This window comes from Copadichromis virginalis, linkage group LG11 (assembly GCF_057382275.1).
Source record: "Copadichromis virginalis isolate Kocher_CV1m ecotype Utaka linkage group LG11, C_Virginalis_male_GT1.1, whole genome shotgun sequence".
Lineage (NCBI taxonomy): Eukaryota > Metazoa > Chordata > Actinopteri > Cichliformes > Cichlidae > Copadichromis > Copadichromis virginalis.
In genome coordinates this window covers 23,114,118-23,134,117 of record NC_140628.1, presented here as the reverse complement: position 1 = coordinate 23,134,117, position 20,000 = coordinate 23,114,118, and the positions used below count along the sequence as shown (strand labels likewise).

The following is a 20,000-nucleotide window of genomic DNA, read 5'->3' as shown; positions in this document are numbered from 1 at the left end:
AATGCAGTAGATTCTGTGTGAAGTTGGAAAGAAATATTTTTCATCTACACCTTGTTCATTTCAGACGTGTTTAGGAGCTAGTATATCAAAGAAAGACTTTTTATTAGTAATATATTTTCCATGTATCTCACTGAGATCATGTGCTCTGTGCCTGAACTCCTTAAATTGGAGACACAAGATCTCTATTTCACTCCTCTGTGTTGTGAGAATCCCTAAAACGTCTCCTTGCTTTTGCACAGTAGAGTGCCACTACAGCGTGAGTGTAAATAAAATAGCATTATTCAGATTGTACTATATGAAAATGTGTCATTTTCTATACCCGATTACCTTTTCCTCACACCTGTTGCTGTTGACAAGAAACTCAAATGTCACCATCAAGTTGTCAGTGTTTCAGTGTAGTTTATTCAAATAAAGAATAACAAGGTAAATCCAGTAAAACATCTGCTGTATGTCTGTGCAAACGACCGCTGGAACGAGGTGAAGGCAAAAAGTAATGAGTTTAGTGTTGAGGTACACGGCTTAGTTACCAACAATACAAATTGTATTCATACTGAATCGCAACACAGACTTTAAACAATGATCTATCCACGGTAACCAGCCATTACAGTGAAATACTGCATTTTAATAATTAAAGGGAATAAAGCTCAACTTTAAAATAAAACCCAGAAATTTGGGGTGGTTATTACTCATAGTGATCCTTACCTGAGAACAAAACCACGTGATACACAACAGTGGCAACATAAGGCTGATGAAAAACTGAAGAAAAACACCAAACAACAAAGACTGCCTCATCCCAAACACTGATGACGTACTGAGACAAAACAGGCACATTAACCATCACAAATAGAAGAAAAGGGTGATTTATGGCACCACCAACAGAACCAAAAATATGAATACATCCCATTATCAACAGAAAATAATTCAGTGACACTCTGGTTTGTAGTCTTTCATTTTTCCCTCTCAGACCTCTGACCTACAGTCAGTATTTTCAGTATGGTATAATCTCTAGAGCCTAAGAGAGGCGCAGCCTTTTCACTGCCCCCTCTGGGCTGTAAAGTGACATAATTCAGACTAATACTTCCTAAAATAGAAATCAACAATGCTCCACAGATAAAAACAAACAAAACTAAACACTGAACATATACTGATGAAGTTCCATTTGAAGATCCTCTGTCATTTCATTGGTGTGGAACATTATTAAGACGTCATTCAGACTGATGGAGCTGGATCATGCTACACCAGATCCTCAAGTTCCACATACATAACATAAACCTCTACAAACAATTTCCAAAACGGAGAAGGTTCCTGGATTATCTGGCCCTGGCCAAAAGGCGTTTTTAACTCTTCATTCCCTATGAAGGAGTGAAACTTGGGCTGCTGACCTCTGTTGTAGGACTGGCCAAACATTCATTCGACCTCAGGCTGGCCAGAGACTTGTAGCTGGTGACTGAGGTCAGGGAGCCACACAGACCTCTTAGAGAAGGAGTTTCTTCTTTGCCTGGATGACAAGACGTACAGTAAATGTTCACACCAGCGATGGAAAGCTTCGCAGACAGCAGTGCTTGCTACCAGGTGCAGACGTACCTTGGTGAGTCCACTTTGAGCTGGCTGACCTGGCCTCCAGACTCAGCATGTTGGACGGTTCGAGAGAATTCTGGGAAATGCTCATGTCTGCAGAGAGCTGCTCCAGACTCTGGAAACTCTTCCTGCAATGAATGGACAAAGATCAATAAAGGCCACACAGTATAATTGGTGCTGATAGGACCAAAAAATTCATCAGTTGAATGAGTTTTTGATGGCAGTACTTCGAGTACTTCATGAGACAAAAGCCATTTAAATACACTGTGTTGGTAATTTAGGGCAAGACAAAAGTTTGTGTACAAACTTAAAACGTAACAACGGACTCAAATTGTGTAAAGACAATGTTCTATATACAGTCACTGACACTTTATTAGGAACAGCTGTTCCCCTGTTCATTAATAATAATAACAATAATAATAATTTCCCCTAGGGAAAGTATTCTGATACAAATACCCAAGTAGCCAATCACAAGTAAGCATCTCAGCAAATTTACCCATGGTCAAGATGACCTGTTGAAAGAGGAGAACGGCCAGACTCCTTGAAGCTGATAGGAAGGCAACCGTAGCTCAAATAACCACTTGTTAGAATCAAGGTATGCAGAAGAGCATCCATGAACACTCAGCACATCAAGCCTTGAAACACTTTGTTTCTGTTTCACTTCACTTCAGAGAACTTCAATCTATACACCTAAAAACCACAAACCAGGCAAGAAATTTGGGTGTAGTGATGGATGCAGACCTAAACTTAGAAAAACACATTAAGACAATAACAAAGTCAGCTTACTATCACCTCAAGAATATATCAAGGATAAAAGATCTGATGTCTCAACAGGACCTGGGAAAACTAGTCCATGCATTCATCTTTATTAGGCTTGATTACTGTAACAGCATCTTTACAGGTCTACCTAAAAAATCAGTCAGACAACTACAGCTCATTCAGAACTCTGCTGCTCGAGTCCTCACTAAGACCAAAAAAGTGGACCACATCAGTCCAGCTCTGAGGTCTTTACACTGGCTGCCTGTCCGTCAGAGGATAGACTTTAAAGTTCTGATGCTGGTCCATAAAGCTCTGAATGGTTTAGGACCAAAATACATCAGTGACCTCCTGGCCCAGTATGAACCTTCCAGATCCCTCAGGTCATCTGGATCCGGTTTTTTATCAGTTCCCAGAGTCAGAACCAGACTCAGAGAAGCTGCATTCAGCTTTTATGCTCCATATATCTGGAACAAAGTCCCAGAAAGCCTCAGATCAGCTGAAACACTCAGTTTATTTAAATCCAGGTTGAAGACTCACCTGTTCTCAGCTGCTTTTGAAAAAAAAAAAAAAAAAAAAAAAAAAAACACCAAATCCACACTTTTAAGCTTAAATTTCAAAACTTACATTTTAACTACTGATTTTATCTACTGTTCTGATTTTACCTACTGTTTTTTGTTTTGTTTTTTTGTGTTTTGTTTGTTTGTTTGTTTTTTAATCAATTTTAAATCATGCTTTTTATTTGTTTTTGTTCTTTAATGTCTCTGTAAAGCGCTTTGAATCACCTTGTTGTTGAATTGTGCTATATAAATAAACTTGCCTTGCCTTCTTGCTTATTTTTAAAGTTCCTCGACACGAATGATGTAAATGAGAGCAGATATAATTAACTTGTTCCTTCGTGAGGACAGAGGCTCCACCTGCTGGCTGTTCAAACTTTTTTTTCATCTGAACCCAAAAGTTTGAATAATAAATATTTACTGTTTTGGTTTGCATATCACAGGGTATTGTACTATTGGCCTTGCAGAGATTGTGGGCCATATATATCCCACTTTGATCTTAAGTTGACGAAACCAGCAAAACTTGAATATCTGTAAAGATGTTTAAATATTACAGCTGTCAGCGCAAAATTGGCAAATCCCCATTAACGAGTTAACGTAGATTAGTCCGTGTGGGGTTGACTTGGCATTAATGCGTTAATGCAGCTAAACGCAGGCATCATGACTAACACGATTAACAATTAACTCACCTGGAGCGCAGACTGTCTCAAAATCCCTGGAATGTCGCTGTCAACGCATTTCGGGCAGTTTGTCCGAAGTTTGTCCATTCTGCACTCCAGACGGGTTGACAGAGTTAAAAGTTTTAATCGCGTTAATCATGATGACTACATTAACGCGTTTAGCGTGCTGACAGCACTATGAAATATACATGTAATCCAAATGAATATAAAAAAAAGTGCAATTTTAACTTCTTTTTCTGTTTTCTACATGATAAAGAAATTCTGCTGTAGTAAATGAAAGAAATCTGTCAATATTAATAGATAAACATTTAAGTTAAGTTACAGAAAAGTTTCTAGTAGCTTTTTTTTTTTTAAAGTGGACCCATTGTAAAAATTAAATTAAAAAAAGCTGAATTTTTTATAATTGATAGTACAAGAAGAGGACCTTTTCTGTCATTTAGTTATTTTTCTTTTACTTAATTACTTTGTTTATGTATGAATGGCAATAGGGGAGGTTTTTCTTGTAGGTAAAAGCTGTAAGAAAACTAAAAAATATATGTCGTCCTTCACGTTTTCCAAAGCCATCCAGTGAGCCTTGGAGGAGCCTTTGCCGGGCAAATTCTGGCCCCTGGGCCTTATGTTTGACCATGAAAATAAAAGCAAATGTAGAAAACACTTCAAAATAACCGTCCAAATAAATGCTTGTAGGCTGAAGATTTTCTTTTACAAGGACTTTGTACATACTCCTCCCACTGTCCTGTAGTCTTCCTGTACAGCAGTGTATCCAAGGCAACAGCATTGGCATCCATGGCATCGGGAGATGGCCACTGATTGGTCAGATGAGCTGTTAACTCTTGTCTAGATCGCAAGTCGTTGTTTTTAAGCACTGTCCTGAAAACACGAGACAAAGTAAGTAATATTTATTCTAATGTCACAATCATCTTTTTAAAAAAAAATTAATGTCTAAATAATTGAAATACTTTTTAAATCAATCTTGTGATACCTTTAACACCAACACTAAAAAGAACTGTAAATTAATCTTGCAGGAAACTGTACAATTTACAATCTTCACCACATCAGCCTAACATGTCAGCCTGCTTATATGTAATAATACGGTGCTGCTATCCTTTCATTTCAAGAGGAACATAAACAAACAATAGTAAAGGAAATTAAGCTCATCAATCAGTTGCCAGGATGTGGTGCGAGTGGAAAAGTCATTTTCTGGGGGCATCTGCAATCCCACAGGAAACGTTTTGACATATTCAGGCCTGGGCCACAGTACCGGCACACTGTCTCTACTAAAACCAGTTTCTTTGACAATGAAAGAAGAATGTTAGAGACTAATCTTTATGGGTGTTTTTTCTTCCAGATACAGTACTGTGTAGTGCGTCCTTAAAAAATTACATGAAAATAGACAAATGGAGGACAACAGAAGAAGAATCAGGATTTTTTTAAACTAGAGAAGGAGCACTGGGAACAGCTACACAATAGCTTCCAGCAGGACACTGATGTGAATGTCTCTGACCAAACAAACAGAAACAGACTTCATGGGTGTCCACTAGGGGCCCACAATGTCCTCTAGAAGGCCCCATGTTCACTGCCCAGCATTTAGAGCCCAATTTGCTGTCACAGATAAGAGCAGGTTGCCCCTGAGCACCAGTGACAGACATGAAAGGTTCTGGAGAAGCCGTGGAGAACATTATGGTGCCTGTAACATATTTCAGCATTGACCAGTTTGGTGGTGGGTCAGTTATGGTGTGGAGAGACATATCCATGGGTGGATGAACAGACCTCTACAGGCTAGGCAACAACACCCTAAATACCATAAGGTATCTTGAGGAAATCCTTGAACCCATTTTCAGACCCTTCGCTGATGCAGGGGGTCTTGGGTTCCTCCTGGTGCATGACATTTCCCGGCATCATGTGGTGAGAGAATGTAGGCTGGAGTGAAAGACCCAAAGACCATGACGCTTCTCTGCTCACGCCTATTGAGCTCCACGCAATTTTGTAATTAAACTGTCATTTCTGTTTTTTCTCATTAGTTCAGCTAATCTTTCCACATACCGACAGGCTACTGCCAGAGTGCCCCCACATGGCACTCGGTTGGGAATCACTGTCTCAGAATATTAATGGAAAGCTGATGCCGTTTGACTGAAGCAGCGCTGACTGCAATAGATTCAGCAACAAACAAACCACCTGCAACCTTCAGGCTACTTGCTGTGTCTTGAATGTCAAACTCACAGTTGGAGCAACTGTAAACCTTTCCACCCAACACCAACAAAAAACACACACCAGAATGGACTCACAATTGGTCCTGTAGTTCCAATATGATATACTCAAGCTGTTCTTTCTCCAGTGTGTGGGAGAGGTGTGTGTCTGCCAGGCTCTGCTGAAGGGCTTTGCTTTGGGACACAGCCTCCGACAGCTGGGCTTCTCGTAGACGGACAAGTTCTTCCAGGTAGCCCTGAGGCAAACAAATACACATCTGGTTTATTAACTTCAGCACATGCATCTGAATGGCCTGCTTTTCACTACAAACAAGAACCCTGAATCAGGAACAACCACAGCAAGGAGCCACAATGAAGATATAACATAAAGCTGAATATTTGTTTGTGTGAGAAAACAAAAACAAATGTCACACTGGCATTTACTGCCTTCCTGCCCCGTCATCGTAAATTAACACTAATATGAAACTCCCACTGATGCTACCTTTTGTTCCAGTGCCATGCGATACTTCTGCTCGAAGCGTTTGCACTTGCTGACCAGGTTGCTCTGCTCAGTAAAGATGGAGGCAGCCGTGGCTGTTTTGTCAGGTGTGCTGCTCTCACTGCCGCTGCTCCCCAGAGTCCTCATCTCCTCCTCATCACTGCTGATGCTGTCTGCGCTGCACAGGACAAAAGTGCGTACCCGATTAGTACACAGCTCGCATACAGTACCGTGCAAAAGTCTTGAGACACCTCTCATTTCTTCAGATTTTGTTATAAAAATGGGAAATGCATGCTGCAATTTATTGAAATGTACCACACCTGCTTTGCATAATTTCATCATTTACTGTCATATTCACACTAACCTTTATTTTCAGGTAGTAACAGGTCACGTCACTGTCAAGAATGTAATATGTTATAAATTCCTGCAAAAGCAATACAATCTAAAGCCTAATGACAAGTGAGTTTAGCAAGATTTGTCGATACTGGTGAGTAAATTGTGGTAAGACCACTTCCCTCATTATTCACCCTGCACACAAACCGTCTGTGCATTTAAACTGTTCAGGACTTCATGATACAATACAGGAAAATGTGGTACATTACTGCCGCTGCACTGTTTAGGGTTTCTCCACTAAAAAGCTTCAAGCCTTCACACCTCCTGCTTGTTGAGACGTGCTATGGCTGTGATATTCCCAGGAGCACGAATCCATCACTTCCTGTGCCCACTAGAGGGTGTTGGAAAACACTAATTATGAGAACACTGCTGTATACTGTGTTGAATCCACAATGAAAATATCATGTATACCAGAGGTTTTTTTACACGATGCTGTTACCACTCGGTGGAGCGGTGAGGGTGACTCTGTACTAGCACACAGATGTCTCCAGGCCTAAACTCTCAGCAAGCATGACTTCAATCTAAACTAAAAACCTTCACATTTCAGCACAACTCAAGATCATTAGATTAAATTGACCAGTTGATCAGATTAAATCTCTGACAGTTGTTAAAGTATAACTGGCAAAAAAGGCACCAAAACTGAATCTTGAAACTAAAATGATTGACAATGGCATGACTTCAAGGCAGCAGAAGCTTTTTGGAGCTATACATCCAAAGGTAAAGCCACTAGACAAAGACTCTTGGGCCTTATGTTCAACACCACTGATCTAATTCAATCTCTAGGAAGGGTTTATTCAAGTGTGACACTAAGAAACTGCAAGAATTGTGCATAAATCACAACTTCCTGTCTGCTTATGGTAAAAATGTTTGTACATCTTAGGACAATACAGGATACAAAGTTTCATAAATACAGGTGAAATGCAGCACCGGGGCTACTTTGCATGGGGAGGTGAAGCGCCACTTAAACACTTTCAACAAATATCTTTTTTTACCACAAAGGATACACGTGCCACGTTTCACGAAGTTTCGAGCCTTTTGAGCTCAACACCATCAGTGCTCAGACACTAATAAAATACACACTACACCAGAGACAGACCGTGTGATGTGAATTATTTGATCTCATACCTCTGAGTGAACTTCAAGTAAGGCGTGTAGTCAATCACAGCAGGGCAGCTGCCATCCAGACCCTCACCTTTCAGACAGAAGCTTGAGACAGAACAAGATGAAACATTAAAGCTGGGTCTGTCTGTGACCGTTTGAAATGCAGCACATTCATTTAGATGGCATGTTAGTCAGAGCTTCAGTGTCCACCCTCATCCTCTCCTTCTTCTGACGTCTCTCAGCTTCCTGAGGATGAAGTGTTTCACAGCTCAACTTCTTTGCATCTGTCACCTGAACTGCACTCTTCAATCAGCAGGCCCTTCATCAGGAGCAGATAACAGTTTATTCTCCAAAGCAGCTCTAATTTTATCAGAAATAATGAAGCCGAATTTAAAACGTTTGGCTTATGTAACTAATTTTCCATATAATGGTTTAATTTTGTTATAATTTTAAAAGAAAAACATAAATAATTTTTCAGAAGAAGCACTGCAAACACAAAAACATTCACAGCATGCGGTATCATGTCACCGCAGTATTATTTACTCTAAAGTTTTGAGAGTAAATAATGAAACTCTTTCAGTTACGGTACTGTGCAAAACTCTTGAGCCACCCTTATTTCTTTATATTTTTTGCTTCAAAACAAAACAGACTTTCTTGTTATTTTTAAAGTCGTCTTGAGCAGTAGTTTTTCAGGCTTTCAGAAGGTCTATTCATGAGTGGTGGCTCAAAACTTTTGCACAGAACTGTACTTCTGCTTGATCCCTCTTGGCGTATGTAGGACAGTAGCTCAGAACGCCAGTGATGTTGTTGGTCTGTTGTCTTATACTCCATCACAAATGGCAGGTCAGCAAACACTCATATACAGGACAAATGAATCTAGTTCAGAACCAAATGAAACTGCTCGGAAATATTATGACTACATGGTCAGCAGTAACAATGGCCACAAAAAGCAGGAAAATATGTATATGTATACAGCATTAACCAGGTTACTGATCTTAACATAACAGGGCCACTCATCCATGAAAGTGACCAATAAGATGATGATCTTTACCACCTAACAGGATGCAAGTGGTACGCAACATGCGTGGCAAATCCAACTAGCCCTCGAGCACAGTCTGGCTGAAGACCCTTTAGGTCAGGGGTGTCAAACTCCAGTCCTCGAGGGCCGGTGTCCTGAAACTTTTAAATGTGTCCCCATTCAATAGAACTTGACCGCATGCTGAGGTAGCAACCCCCAACCATACTCAAGCAAATTTAAGTAAATGTAAATGTTTGAACATAAGAGTGTCCATAAGTGCACGTGGCACCAGGATGCTCTAGGCCGTAGGTCGATGATCGATTTTGTAATCGTATCAGCAGACCTGCGACCATATGTTCTGGACACTCGGGTAAAGAGAGGGGCTGAGCTGTCAACTGATCACCACCTGGTGGTGAGTTGGATCAGGTGGCGGGGGAAGACGCTGGACAGACCTGGTGCACCTAAACGCGTAGTGAGGGTGTGCTGGGAACGTCTAGCAGAGGCCCCAGTCCGCGAGATCTTCAACGCACACCTCCGGCAGGGGTTAGAGCTTCAACAGCATTCCGAGGGAGACTGGGGACATTGAGTCCGAATGGACCATGTTCAGCGTCTCCATTGCCGAAGCTGCTGCATTGAGCTGCGGCCGCAAGGTGGTTGGTGCCTGCCGTGGTGGTAATCCCCGAACCAAATGGTGGACACCAGAGGTGAAGGGAGCCACCAGGCTGAAGAAGGAGTCCTATCGGGCTTGGTTAGCCTGTGGGACTCCGGAGGCAGCCGACAGGTATCGACAGGCCAAGCGGAATGCGGCTCGGGCAGTGGCTGAAGCAAAAACTCGGGTGTGGGAGGAGTTCGGAGAGGCCATGGAAAAAGACTTTCGGGCTGCCTCGAAGAGATTCTGGCAAACCGTCAGACGTCTCAGGAGGGGAAAGCGGTGCTCTACCTGCACTGTGTATAGTGCTGGCGGAGCGCTGCTGATGTCGACTGAGAAAATTGTCAGGCGGTGGAAGGAATACTTCGAGGACCTCCTTAATCCCACTGACACGTCTTCCGAGGAGGAAGCAGAGTCTGGGGATGAGGGGAATGACCCGCCAATTTCCGGGGGCGAGGTCACTGAGGCAGTTAAACAACTCCTTGGTGGCAGAGCCCCTGGTGTTGATGAGGTCCGCCCCGAGTTCCTGAAGGCTCTGGACGTTGTAGGGCTGTCCTGGTTGACACGCCTCTGCAATGTTGCGTGGAGATCAGGGGCAGTACCTGTGGACTGGCAGACCGGGGTGGTGGTCCCCATCTTCAAGAAAGGGGACCGGAGGGTGTGTTCCAACTACAGGGGGATCACACTCCTCAGCCTCCCTGGGAAAGTCTATGCCAGGGTGCTGGAAAGGAGAGTTCGTCCGTTAGTCGAACCTCGGATACAGGAGGAACAATGCGGTTTTCGTCCTGGTCGCGGAACACTGGACCAGCTCTTTATCCTCTCCAGGATACTTGAGGGTGCATGGGAGTTTGCCAAACCAGTCTACATGCGTTTTGTGGACTTGGAGAAGGCATTCGACCGTGTCCCTCGGGGTGTCCTGTGGGAGGTGTTGCGGGAATATGGGGTGTCTGGCCCATTGCTACGGGCCATTCGATCCCTATACAACCGTTGCAAGAGCTTGGTTCGCATTGCCGGCAATAAGTCGGACTCGTTCCCGGTGGGTGATGGGCTCCGCCAGGGCTGCCCTTTGTCTCCGGTTCTGTTCATAATTTTTATGGACAGGATTTCTAGGCGCAGCCAAGTGGCGGAGGGCTTTCGCTTTGGTGGCCTCAGAATCTCATCTCTGATTTTTGCAGATGATGTGGTTCTGTTGGCTTCATCGGGTGAGGGCCTCCAGCTCGCACTGGAGCGGTTCGCAGCCGAGTGTGAAGCAGCGGGAATGAGGATCAGCACCTCCAAATCTGAGGCCATGGTTCTCAGCCGGAAAAGGGTGGAGTGCCCACTCCGGGTCGGGGATGAGTTCCTGCCCCAACTGGAGGAGTTCAAGTATCTCGGGGTCTTGTTCGCGAGTGATGGGAGAAGGGAGCCGGAGATCGACAGACGGATCGGGGCTGCAGCTGCAGTAATGCGGACGCTGCACCGGTCCGTCGTGGTGAAGAGGGAGCTGAGTGTAAAAGCGAAGCTCTCAATTTACCGGTCGATCTACGTCCCTACCCTCACCTATGGCCACGAGCTGTGGGTAGTGACCGAAAGAACGAGATCGCAGATACAAGCGGCAGAAATGAGCTTCCTCCGAAGGGTGGCTGGCCTCTCCCTTAGAGATAGGGTGAGAAGTTCGGCCATCCAGGAGGGGCTCAGAGTAGAGCAGCTGCTGCTCCACATCGAAAGGAGCCAGCTGAGGTGGTTCGGGCATCTGACATGGATGCCCCCTGGGCGCCTCCTGGGTGAGGTGTTCCAGGCATGTCCCACTGGGAGGAGGCCCCGGGGCAGACCCAGGACACGCTGGAGAGATTATATCTCTCGGCTGGCCTGGGAACGCCTTGGTATTCCCCCGGATAAGCTGGAGGAGGTGGCTGGGGAGAGGGAGGTCTGGGCCTCTTTGCTTAGGCTGCTGCCCCCGCGACCCGGCCCCGGACAAAGCGGATGAAAATGGATGGATGGATGGTAAATGTTTGGAAAAATGAACTTCCATAGAGTCTTGCTAATGACCTACTAATTTTATTCAGGTGTGTTGCAGCAGGGACACATGGAAAAGTTTCAGGACATCGGCCCTCGAGGACTGGAGTTTGAGACCCGTTCTTTAGGTGATCACTGTGTATGAGTTTGATTAAATTAAGACGAATACCGTAGGAGGAATAGCGATTTATGTGAACTGTGGACAGACGGACAACAAAGACTTGACCATGGCGTAACTTCACTGGTCCTTTGGTCGGATGACTCGTTAAATATATGAAAATGTGTTTTCTAATTGAAAACAGAAACACGAAGCCTTCGATCTGACCACAGCTGTAGCTGCAGGTGGCCACCAACATTTCCAATACTTTAACATTCCCACACTCACTGGTAAAATGTTTCATACATTTATAGATATAATTTAGGATGATCCTATTTTTCAAAATGCAAAAATAAATAAACTAATAAAAACCCTTCAGGATATGTGTCAAACTGCAACAAATCCACTGTGCTGATTATTTTAGTAGTTTTGAGTTTTCTGGCAACATGTTTCTTTTTCAGAACATCTGGACGAGTACCTGAAGTCGATGGTGTTGAGTCCGATGAGCGTGTCGGCTAACAGCCCAGCTTCCTCTCCCAGCATGATCGCTCCGTCCTCATAAAACCTCCTGCGGCCAACACACATCAGTAAGTCTCACTGTGTACACGAACGTGGAGTAGTGAGCAAAGACTGAGGGCGTAGGTTATAGCTTTCATTAACACAATTATAACTGTTTGTTTAGACCTGCTGGCTCTGAAGTCCCGCAGTGCAAATGTGATGTACTCTGAAAGTCTTTTCTCCATCAGGACGACTCTGATCCACGCCCTGCCCTGCAGAGACAAACAGGTGACATGCAGCTGTTAGTGGAAGCTTCTGATATTTGAATTAAAAAACCAGCTACACGTCTAAATGTGCCTGTAAAATACGTGGCCGTTAACCATGCGGCTGTTTGCTCTCCATCACAAGTTTGCCCTTTGTTCTTTTCCCAAGAGGACAATGGAAAGCAGAGCAAATGATGACGCACTGATTCTGCACTGTGTGCTGCAGGGTCTGGATACTTTGACTTTGCCTTCTATCCTGCAGTTTTCCTAAATCAAATATGTTGTTCAATAAAAATGATCATTTTCTGAAAAATAGAGCTTCAGAATAATCAAATCAGATCAATAGTCAGTTTTATAATTACCTTTGCTCTAGATGATCGCACATTTTCCATGCTCTCAATGCTTCGGATGCAGTTATGAGGTACTTTACTGCAGGCAGCTTTTATGTAATCCCAGAAACTCCGAGGAGTCTCGTAGCCGAACCAAGACATCTGACCTGAGAGGAAAAAAAGAAAAGAAAAAGAAAGAAACAAGCATTTGTATGAGCATGCATGTGCATTCATACTGAATGACCACCACAGTCAAAAGGGTATAGTAATGAAGAAGGCCCAGAGCGCATCTTCCCCGGCCAAAGATGAGACCCCATCATCGAAAAGAAGTCGCACAGTAGACACAACGTCGCCTGCCAGCAAAGACTTTACCGACATGCTGGAGTCAATCGATAAGCGGTTGTCCAGCTTCGATGCGAGGCTGTCCCTGGTGGAGATTTGACACCGTGAATTTAAATCCCTGAGATTATCCCTGAGTTCACCCAGCAGCAGGTGGAAATGCTCGCTGCTGAAAACGGCACGCTACGGGACTCGGTCAAGTCTCTTACCGAAAATGTGGCCCAGCTTAACATAGAAAAAAAAAAAAAAAAAAAAAGACTTATTGATCTACAAGCCCGTAGCATGAGAGATAACCTTGTGTTTTCTAGTATCCCAGAATCTGCTGGAGAGGACGCGGAAGCAACGGTGAAAAGCTTCATTAAAACCCACCTGAATCTGCTGGAGGACACTGTGAAGAACATCACCTTCGAAAGTGTCCATCATATCAGGGCTAAGAGGTCGGGGCCGGGAGACCACGCCCTATTGTGGCCAAATTCTGCCATTTCAAGCAGAGAGAGCAGGTGAAGAGTCACAGCAGGGAGCTGAAAGGACTTCAGCGTAAACGACCTAGGTTTGTTGGTATGCTGAAGTCCGAGGTGGACCGGAGGGACCGGCTCCATGTGGACGGACAGATCCCGGCACCACTCTGTGGCTGTATTAACTTCACTCCAGATAAGAGCCTGCTGCATTTTCTTTTCCTTTCTCCCTCTCTTGCATAACTAATCTGTTTCAGTTATTAATATCAATTTGCTAATTCAATGTGATGTCACAGCAGATAAAACGCCATAATTCTCCGTTAATGTGTTAATTAAAATGTTTTCTTTTTTCTTCTCTTTCTTTCTTTTTCATCCCTCCCACCCACCCTTTTCCTTGGTGTTCTTCCTTCTCCTTTCTTTCACTGCATCGATCACCTGTTTCCCTGCATAGTCACAAACAACACTCTATTTCACTCATTCACACAGCAAAAACACACACACACGCGCGCTCTACGGCAGCACATCCACAACAGCCTCACAGCGCACACAGACATATAGGACACATATTAGTGAATATGCACACTCATAGACAAACTTACGGAGCATCTCGCCACACACTTTTCTTCTTTCTATTTACAAACCAGTGACGTATTTCCGTTTTCCTCACCCTCATCCATGAATCTTCTCTGAGGTTCTCCTCTTTTCCTCCTGCCTGGCAGCTCCATCTTCAACTTTGTACCCACTATCCCCCCACTGCACGAGTCCAAACCATCTCAGCCTGGCCTCTCTCACTCTCTCCACCTGAACTCTCTGATATCTTCATCTCTAATCCTCCAGCTTGGCCTCCTGTCTTTTTTGTTAGGGCATCACAGTAGGTCTCATGTGACATCCTGATATGATGCACGTCTTGGAGACGGCACCACTAACAAAAAGCAGCCCAAATACTGTTGATATTTGATACTCACCTGGTAAATTAAAACTGAGTTGCTCACATCTAAACAAACCTGAATGTATATTTGCAGATTGAAGCACACAAGAGGTTGAGGTATCCTCCGCTGCACATCATATATCTCTCCCATCAGCTCATCAAATAAAGGCAAAATTACATTTAATTGTGCTAATGTGTGCAGGCTTTTACAGCTGCGCCGCTCTGTTACCTTTGAGTCGATGGCTGAGGATGTGCTCCAGGATGGAAACAAAGTTAACGAACTCTGGAGATGAGTCATCTATGGTCTCGAAACAGGAGTGGTCCAGCAGAGTCTTCACTGAAAACCTGAACATAAAAAGCAGATACACGGGTATCAAAATCAATCACTGGGTCTGTGTTTTAAAGGGACACTGCACAAATATTGCCTGTATAAACAGACTCAGCTCCAGAAGGAGAGCTACGTGACTGTAAATATAGAGGAAAGGCTTGCATTGAAAAGTCCAGGAAGAGTCTTTGAAGGTAAAGTTCACTTACCAGATGGGGGAGAACGATAGCTGCTTTATGTCTCACTTGTTTTATGAAGCTTAAACAACTAAGTGCTTAAAGTTAGGATGTGTCAGTCTCTGCTTTTTACCACTGAGGTTTACACGTGAGACATGAATTCCCACTTTTCCACACCGACATCCAAACAGCCACAGTGGCAAAACACTTTTCTTGTTGCCATCTGACGCGAGCCGAACGCCCTCCAAGACGAGGATAAATGCCGACAGACGAGGCGTCTGCAACGATCTAGTCCAGAGCTCGGGACTTGTTAACACAGTATCTCAAAAGCCCACGAGAACAAACAAATCGTAATTAACCACCACACATTAACCGCCACACTTAACATTTGACAATTACAAGGCAGAGAAAATAAACACATGGCCTCAGTACGTGTGATGAGGCCTTTGATTAATCTCCTCTGATGAAACCATCCATGATGTGCAGCCCACTATGACAGTCTACCGACTCTGCCTAATTTCATTGCAACTGATTATGCAGGAAGGAAAGTTAATAGAGAAAGACGCGATGTGTCACTGTGTGTGTGCTTTATGAAACTGGCCGGTGTGTGTGTGTAATCTAACTTCATATCGCACCCTGCCTCTCTTTCTCCCTGCCGTTGCTTAGCAGCAGGGTGATCACCAAGTGTGAAAGCGGGTTAAAAACTGACGGATTTCCAGCAGTAAAAGCCTTAAATTAATCACACATCACATACATACAGACACCATGGGGGGAAAAAAAATAAATCAACAGCCCAGCTCACGAAAGGCCAGACACAATTTCCTCTCTGTGCAGCGCTTATCCTGTCAGGTGTAACTGCCACCTGAAAAAACGTTTAATGTAGACTTCCAGTCAGCGTGACAACAGCAGAAAATCACACACACACACACACACACACACACACACACACACACACACACACACACACACACACACACACACACACACACACACACACACAGAGGTGTTTAAACTTTAACTGACGTGTCGCTGAAGTCAGTCACACGGTATTGATGCTAAACTAGATGAAGTCGCGAGACTCTTGTTTCTAGGCGACTCACAACAATAACCCATGTCGACTGTATTTTGTTGCCAATCTTTGTGACTTAGAAAAGTTTCTCATGATGTGACAGCTCATTAATTATCACTTCTTCTGTAATGATCAGAAAGTGCACATTTTAACTGGTGCCATGAGACTGACTTTGATGACGAGTCAAATCGCTGCTGTTAAACGTGAACATCTGAGTACACTCCGTGATTCGCTAACTTTGTGCAATAACTTTTATCAGCAATAACTTAATAATCACTTTCGAAATGATGTTGTCCGTGTCTCACAGAAGATTTTTGGCCCAGGCTTCCTTACTACGTTGCTTTTCTTCACTGAGGTTTTCATTTATGCACAGCTCTCTTAAGGTCCCACCACAGCATTTCAGTCACGTTGAAATCTGAACTTGGGTCATTTCCAGTTTGCTCCAGACCAGCAAACTGCCAGAACATCTGCTTTCACAGAGATCCTCACACTTCCTAATTATCAGCTAATCAAGTAAATTTGATTATCAGCACCTGGCTGTTACTTACCCTCTTAATTCATAGCGGTGTACTTAATATTTCACATGACTGTAAATCAAGCGTTCATCTTCATTCAGGAAACCGCGTGGTCAGATACATGACTTCTTAGAAAGCACAGCTTCATCTCTTTTTGCTGAGCTTTCTGATTCTGATTCTCTACAGTATGCAACAGTATGCAAACACCGGCATCTTGTTTGTTCACCATTTTAACAGCGTTTCCAGGCCCCTAGAACGCAAACCTGCTTGTTTGCCACTCTTTTACGATGACTCTGTGCACATGTGTTTAAAGCAAAAAATTATAAAGATATCAACCATGCACAGTCTCTGGCAAGCCCACAGTGCATCCACACACATCATTTGGGAACAGGGATCATTTTAATTTTTTCCCCCATTTCTGTTTTAAGCTGGCAGCACAGTGATTAGTACTAGCACCTCAGAGCAGGACCCTCTTGCTCTGAGGTGCTAGTACTTTAAACCCACCGACTGGTGGGAGTTTGCATTTTCTCCCCAATGCGTCTCTCTGGCTTCATCTCCCAGTCCAAAGACATGCAGAAAAGATTCATTCAATTCAACTTTATTTCACCAAATCACAACAACAGACACCTCAAAGTGCTTATAATGTAATGTGGAGACGCTCCAACAATAGAGAGTAACCCCAACAATCAAATGACCCCTTTTGAGTAAGCACTTGGCAACAGTGGGAAGGAAAGTCTTGATGCATGCTCAATCATCAAGGTAAGTAAATCCCAAAAGGTTGATTCTGTTCATCTGGACGCAGCGTTTTTTAGTGGGACAAACGTTTGGTCACTCATCCAAGTGACTTCTTCCGTCTCAGCTGACTGCGGGTTTCCCCAACCTTATAAACAGGACATTTGCACAATGACTGAAACCAGCATCACCAAAGGAACAATGGGCTGGGAGGTCAGTTCGTTGATCATTAATATGCAAATTGTCATGACCGTTGATCAACAACCACTGATTGAAAGACCACTGATCATTAATCAATGGTCTTTCCCCATCCCGTTTATAAGGTTGGGGAAAGAGTTCTTCAGTCTCTTGGATGAGTGACGAAACGTTTCTCCCACTGAAAACGCTACGCCCAGATCAATGGAATCAACCTTTTAGGAGTGGGAAGGAAAAACTCCCTTTTAACAGGAAGAAACCTCCAGCAGAAGCAGACTCAGGGAGGGATGGTGAGGTAGGAATGTTTATCTGTGTCTATGTGTTAGCCCTGCGACAGACTGCCAACCCGTCCAGGGTGAAGACCCCCTCTCACCCTATAACAACTGGCATATGCTTAACCCACCGATGACCCTGACTTGGATAAGCATGAGAAAATGGATGGATGGATTCTGCTGTAAGTACTTACAACGATGAGTCTGTGTTTTAACTATACTGGTAAGTGTGACAGGTAAAACTCGAGTGACAGCATAAACAAATATAAAGCTGGCTTTTACGGTCTCAGGGCAAACACTGAAGCCAGCAGGCTGTCGGTGATCTCTGTTTACTTCCCTTTATTTGCTGTGACCCTCACCGTTTACTCATCTACTGCAGCGGGAGAAAAAAAAAGAGAGACTGCTGAGTAATTTGTTATCATGTTGAAGACAGCAGAGCATCTAAAACAGAGAGATTTCACTGATTTATATGTACATGCATGGTATTTTTACATTACTACATTTACAGGGTTTATATAGATATATTTATCTAAATCTATATAATTTTAAGAGTACAGTTCATTAGTCTGCCATCTTCCTTTCATGATTCGATTGTTTTGTCAGAAAAATGGAAAAAGCAACAACAAGCCCAATTTGACATTCAAATTGCTCATTTTCTGCTAAACAGCAGTCACTATAAAGCCAAATCCCTGTATCGTTTCTACTTAAAAACCCACGATTAATCCATTATTGGCATCTTTTGTTCAGGATTTCTCTGTTTTCTCTCTCTTTGTGCCAATCAGTGAGATAAAGGCTGTTGCGGAGGCAGGAAGACCTGGGAAAGTATGAGCACCTGTGTCCAATTACCTTCCTTTCAAGTGACCAATATCAGAAGGCCTCCTGAAGCTTCAAAACACTGTTAGTCATTTTATAACTGGATTTGTTCGCCAGCTCTCAAAACAAGGCTGAGCTGATAGCATTTTTATCAGTTTGTTTTCGGAGTCGTTACGCTCCCTTGGTGCCAAAATACAGACACCTCCACATTTTCTCTTCCCTCTGCCTCAAAAACACCACAGGGACTATCAGTCGATAACTAAGATCTGCCAGCAAAACCAAAAAAGCACCACAAATCAATACATGTAGCAGGGTGTTTTTCACTGCAGCTGGAAGAGACGGGAGGAGAACCTGACCGGTGACATGTGTGCACACCTCGGCATCGATATCCCCCCCCCCTCAACATCTAATTGCTTATAAATGTTTTGAGGGAATCGGTTTTATGTGTAGGAGTTTTAACTGTTTTGAAAATGCTGCTAAATAAAATATATGGGAAGGTTCATTTGTGTGTATAGGGGGTAACAAAAATCCAAAGAAAACTCAAGTTTGTGTCAAAAAAAATGTATGGGGGGGGGGGGTGTATTTCTAGATTTCTGGCTTTAACTCTCCACTGGTGTGAGCTGAAATGTGGTGGCATGAATCTTTAAGGAAGGGTTGTAAAGCTGGGGTGGGTGGGCGAATGAGGAAAAATTTAATTATCCTACTGTGCATCATCATCTCAGATCTGAGATCATCTCTGGTTTTAAACCCACCCAGCAGACAATCAGTGACTTTCCCTCCCCTCAGCTCTGTATGCACATTAGCTCATAGTTTAACTGAAGGATGGAGCAGGGCTGTAATCCTGCAACCTTAAAAGCCAACCTTTAATAAATGCATGCACCTGACTCTGAAATTAAATTATCTGCCGTCATGAATTCAGCTGCAGACTCTGTTTCGTCCTCCCTGTCGTTAAAGCACTGAAGAGCATGAGGAGTCCCCACCTGCACACGGTCAGCAGGTTTTTCCTCTCCACCACGGCACTCCTGCCTGCAACGCGCTTGCGGACGGGATGGAGACCCACGCCGAGCGACGCCATCCCCGGGCTTGAGTCTGTGGCTGGTCCCCGTGAGCTGTCCACGGCTCCGGTGCGCCAGGGAACGACCAGCTGTCTACGTCCGTCTGTCTGTGAGGGGTACAGAGGATGCTCCACTGAAGGAGGGGCCCGAAAACTGTGATAAGTCACGCTAGGATCTTCCTGTTGGAACTTTCAAAATAAGAGCTTGTGCAACCGACTAGAAAATCACAAATATTTAACACAGTTCTCTATTTATACTTATTTATATTACATTATATTATATTATATTATATTATATTATATTATATTATATTATATTATATTATATTATATTAAGTACTGCGCAAAAATCTCAAGCCACCCTATAAAAAACTATTTTATAGTAGTCAAACTGTGTTATCGTTAAAAAAAATTTAATGGATTAAACTAAAGAAATGTAAATAAACGAGTTTTTGTGACAGGCTGCTAGTAACAGTGCCTAAAGATACGATTTATAATTGATTATTTTCTAAGCTGTTACCTGTAAAC

General features: G+C 43.5%; 1 protein-coding gene and 1 long non-coding RNA gene across 3 annotated transcripts; one reads left to right on the top strand and one right to left on the bottom strand.

The window, feature by feature from the left end:
• Positions 1–379: 379 nt before the first annotated feature.
• On the bottom strand, positions 380–19,647 carry rundc3b (RUN domain containing 3b). Its single transcript, XM_085473826.1, has 11 exons — positions 19,399–19,647; positions 14,551–14,666; positions 12,633–12,766; positions 12,194–12,279; positions 11,988–12,077; positions 7,775–7,855; positions 6,260–6,434; positions 5,857–6,014; positions 4,295–4,441; positions 1,585–1,706; positions 380–1,498 (listed from the first exon to the last, which is right to left on the bottom strand). Exons 1-11 carry the CDS (start codon positions 19,491–19,493, stop codon positions 1,353–1,355), a joined length of 1,350 nt encoding a protein of 449 aa, XP_085329952.1. The 5' UTR covers positions 19,494–19,647; the 3' UTR covers positions 380–1,352.
• LOC146698618 (uncharacterized) lies at positions 4,408–12,620 on the top strand. Of its 2 annotated transcripts, XR_014923047.1 has the most exons (5): positions 4,408–4,459; positions 6,272–6,449; positions 11,971–12,096; positions 12,256–12,295; positions 12,440–12,620. It is a non-coding gene; the product is annotated as an uncharacterized LOC146698618 (long non-coding RNA). The 2 variants fall into 2 exon arrangements; XR_014923046.1 differs by having other exon boundaries at positions 12,256–12,620.
• Positions 19,648–20,000: the final 353 nt, after the last annotated feature.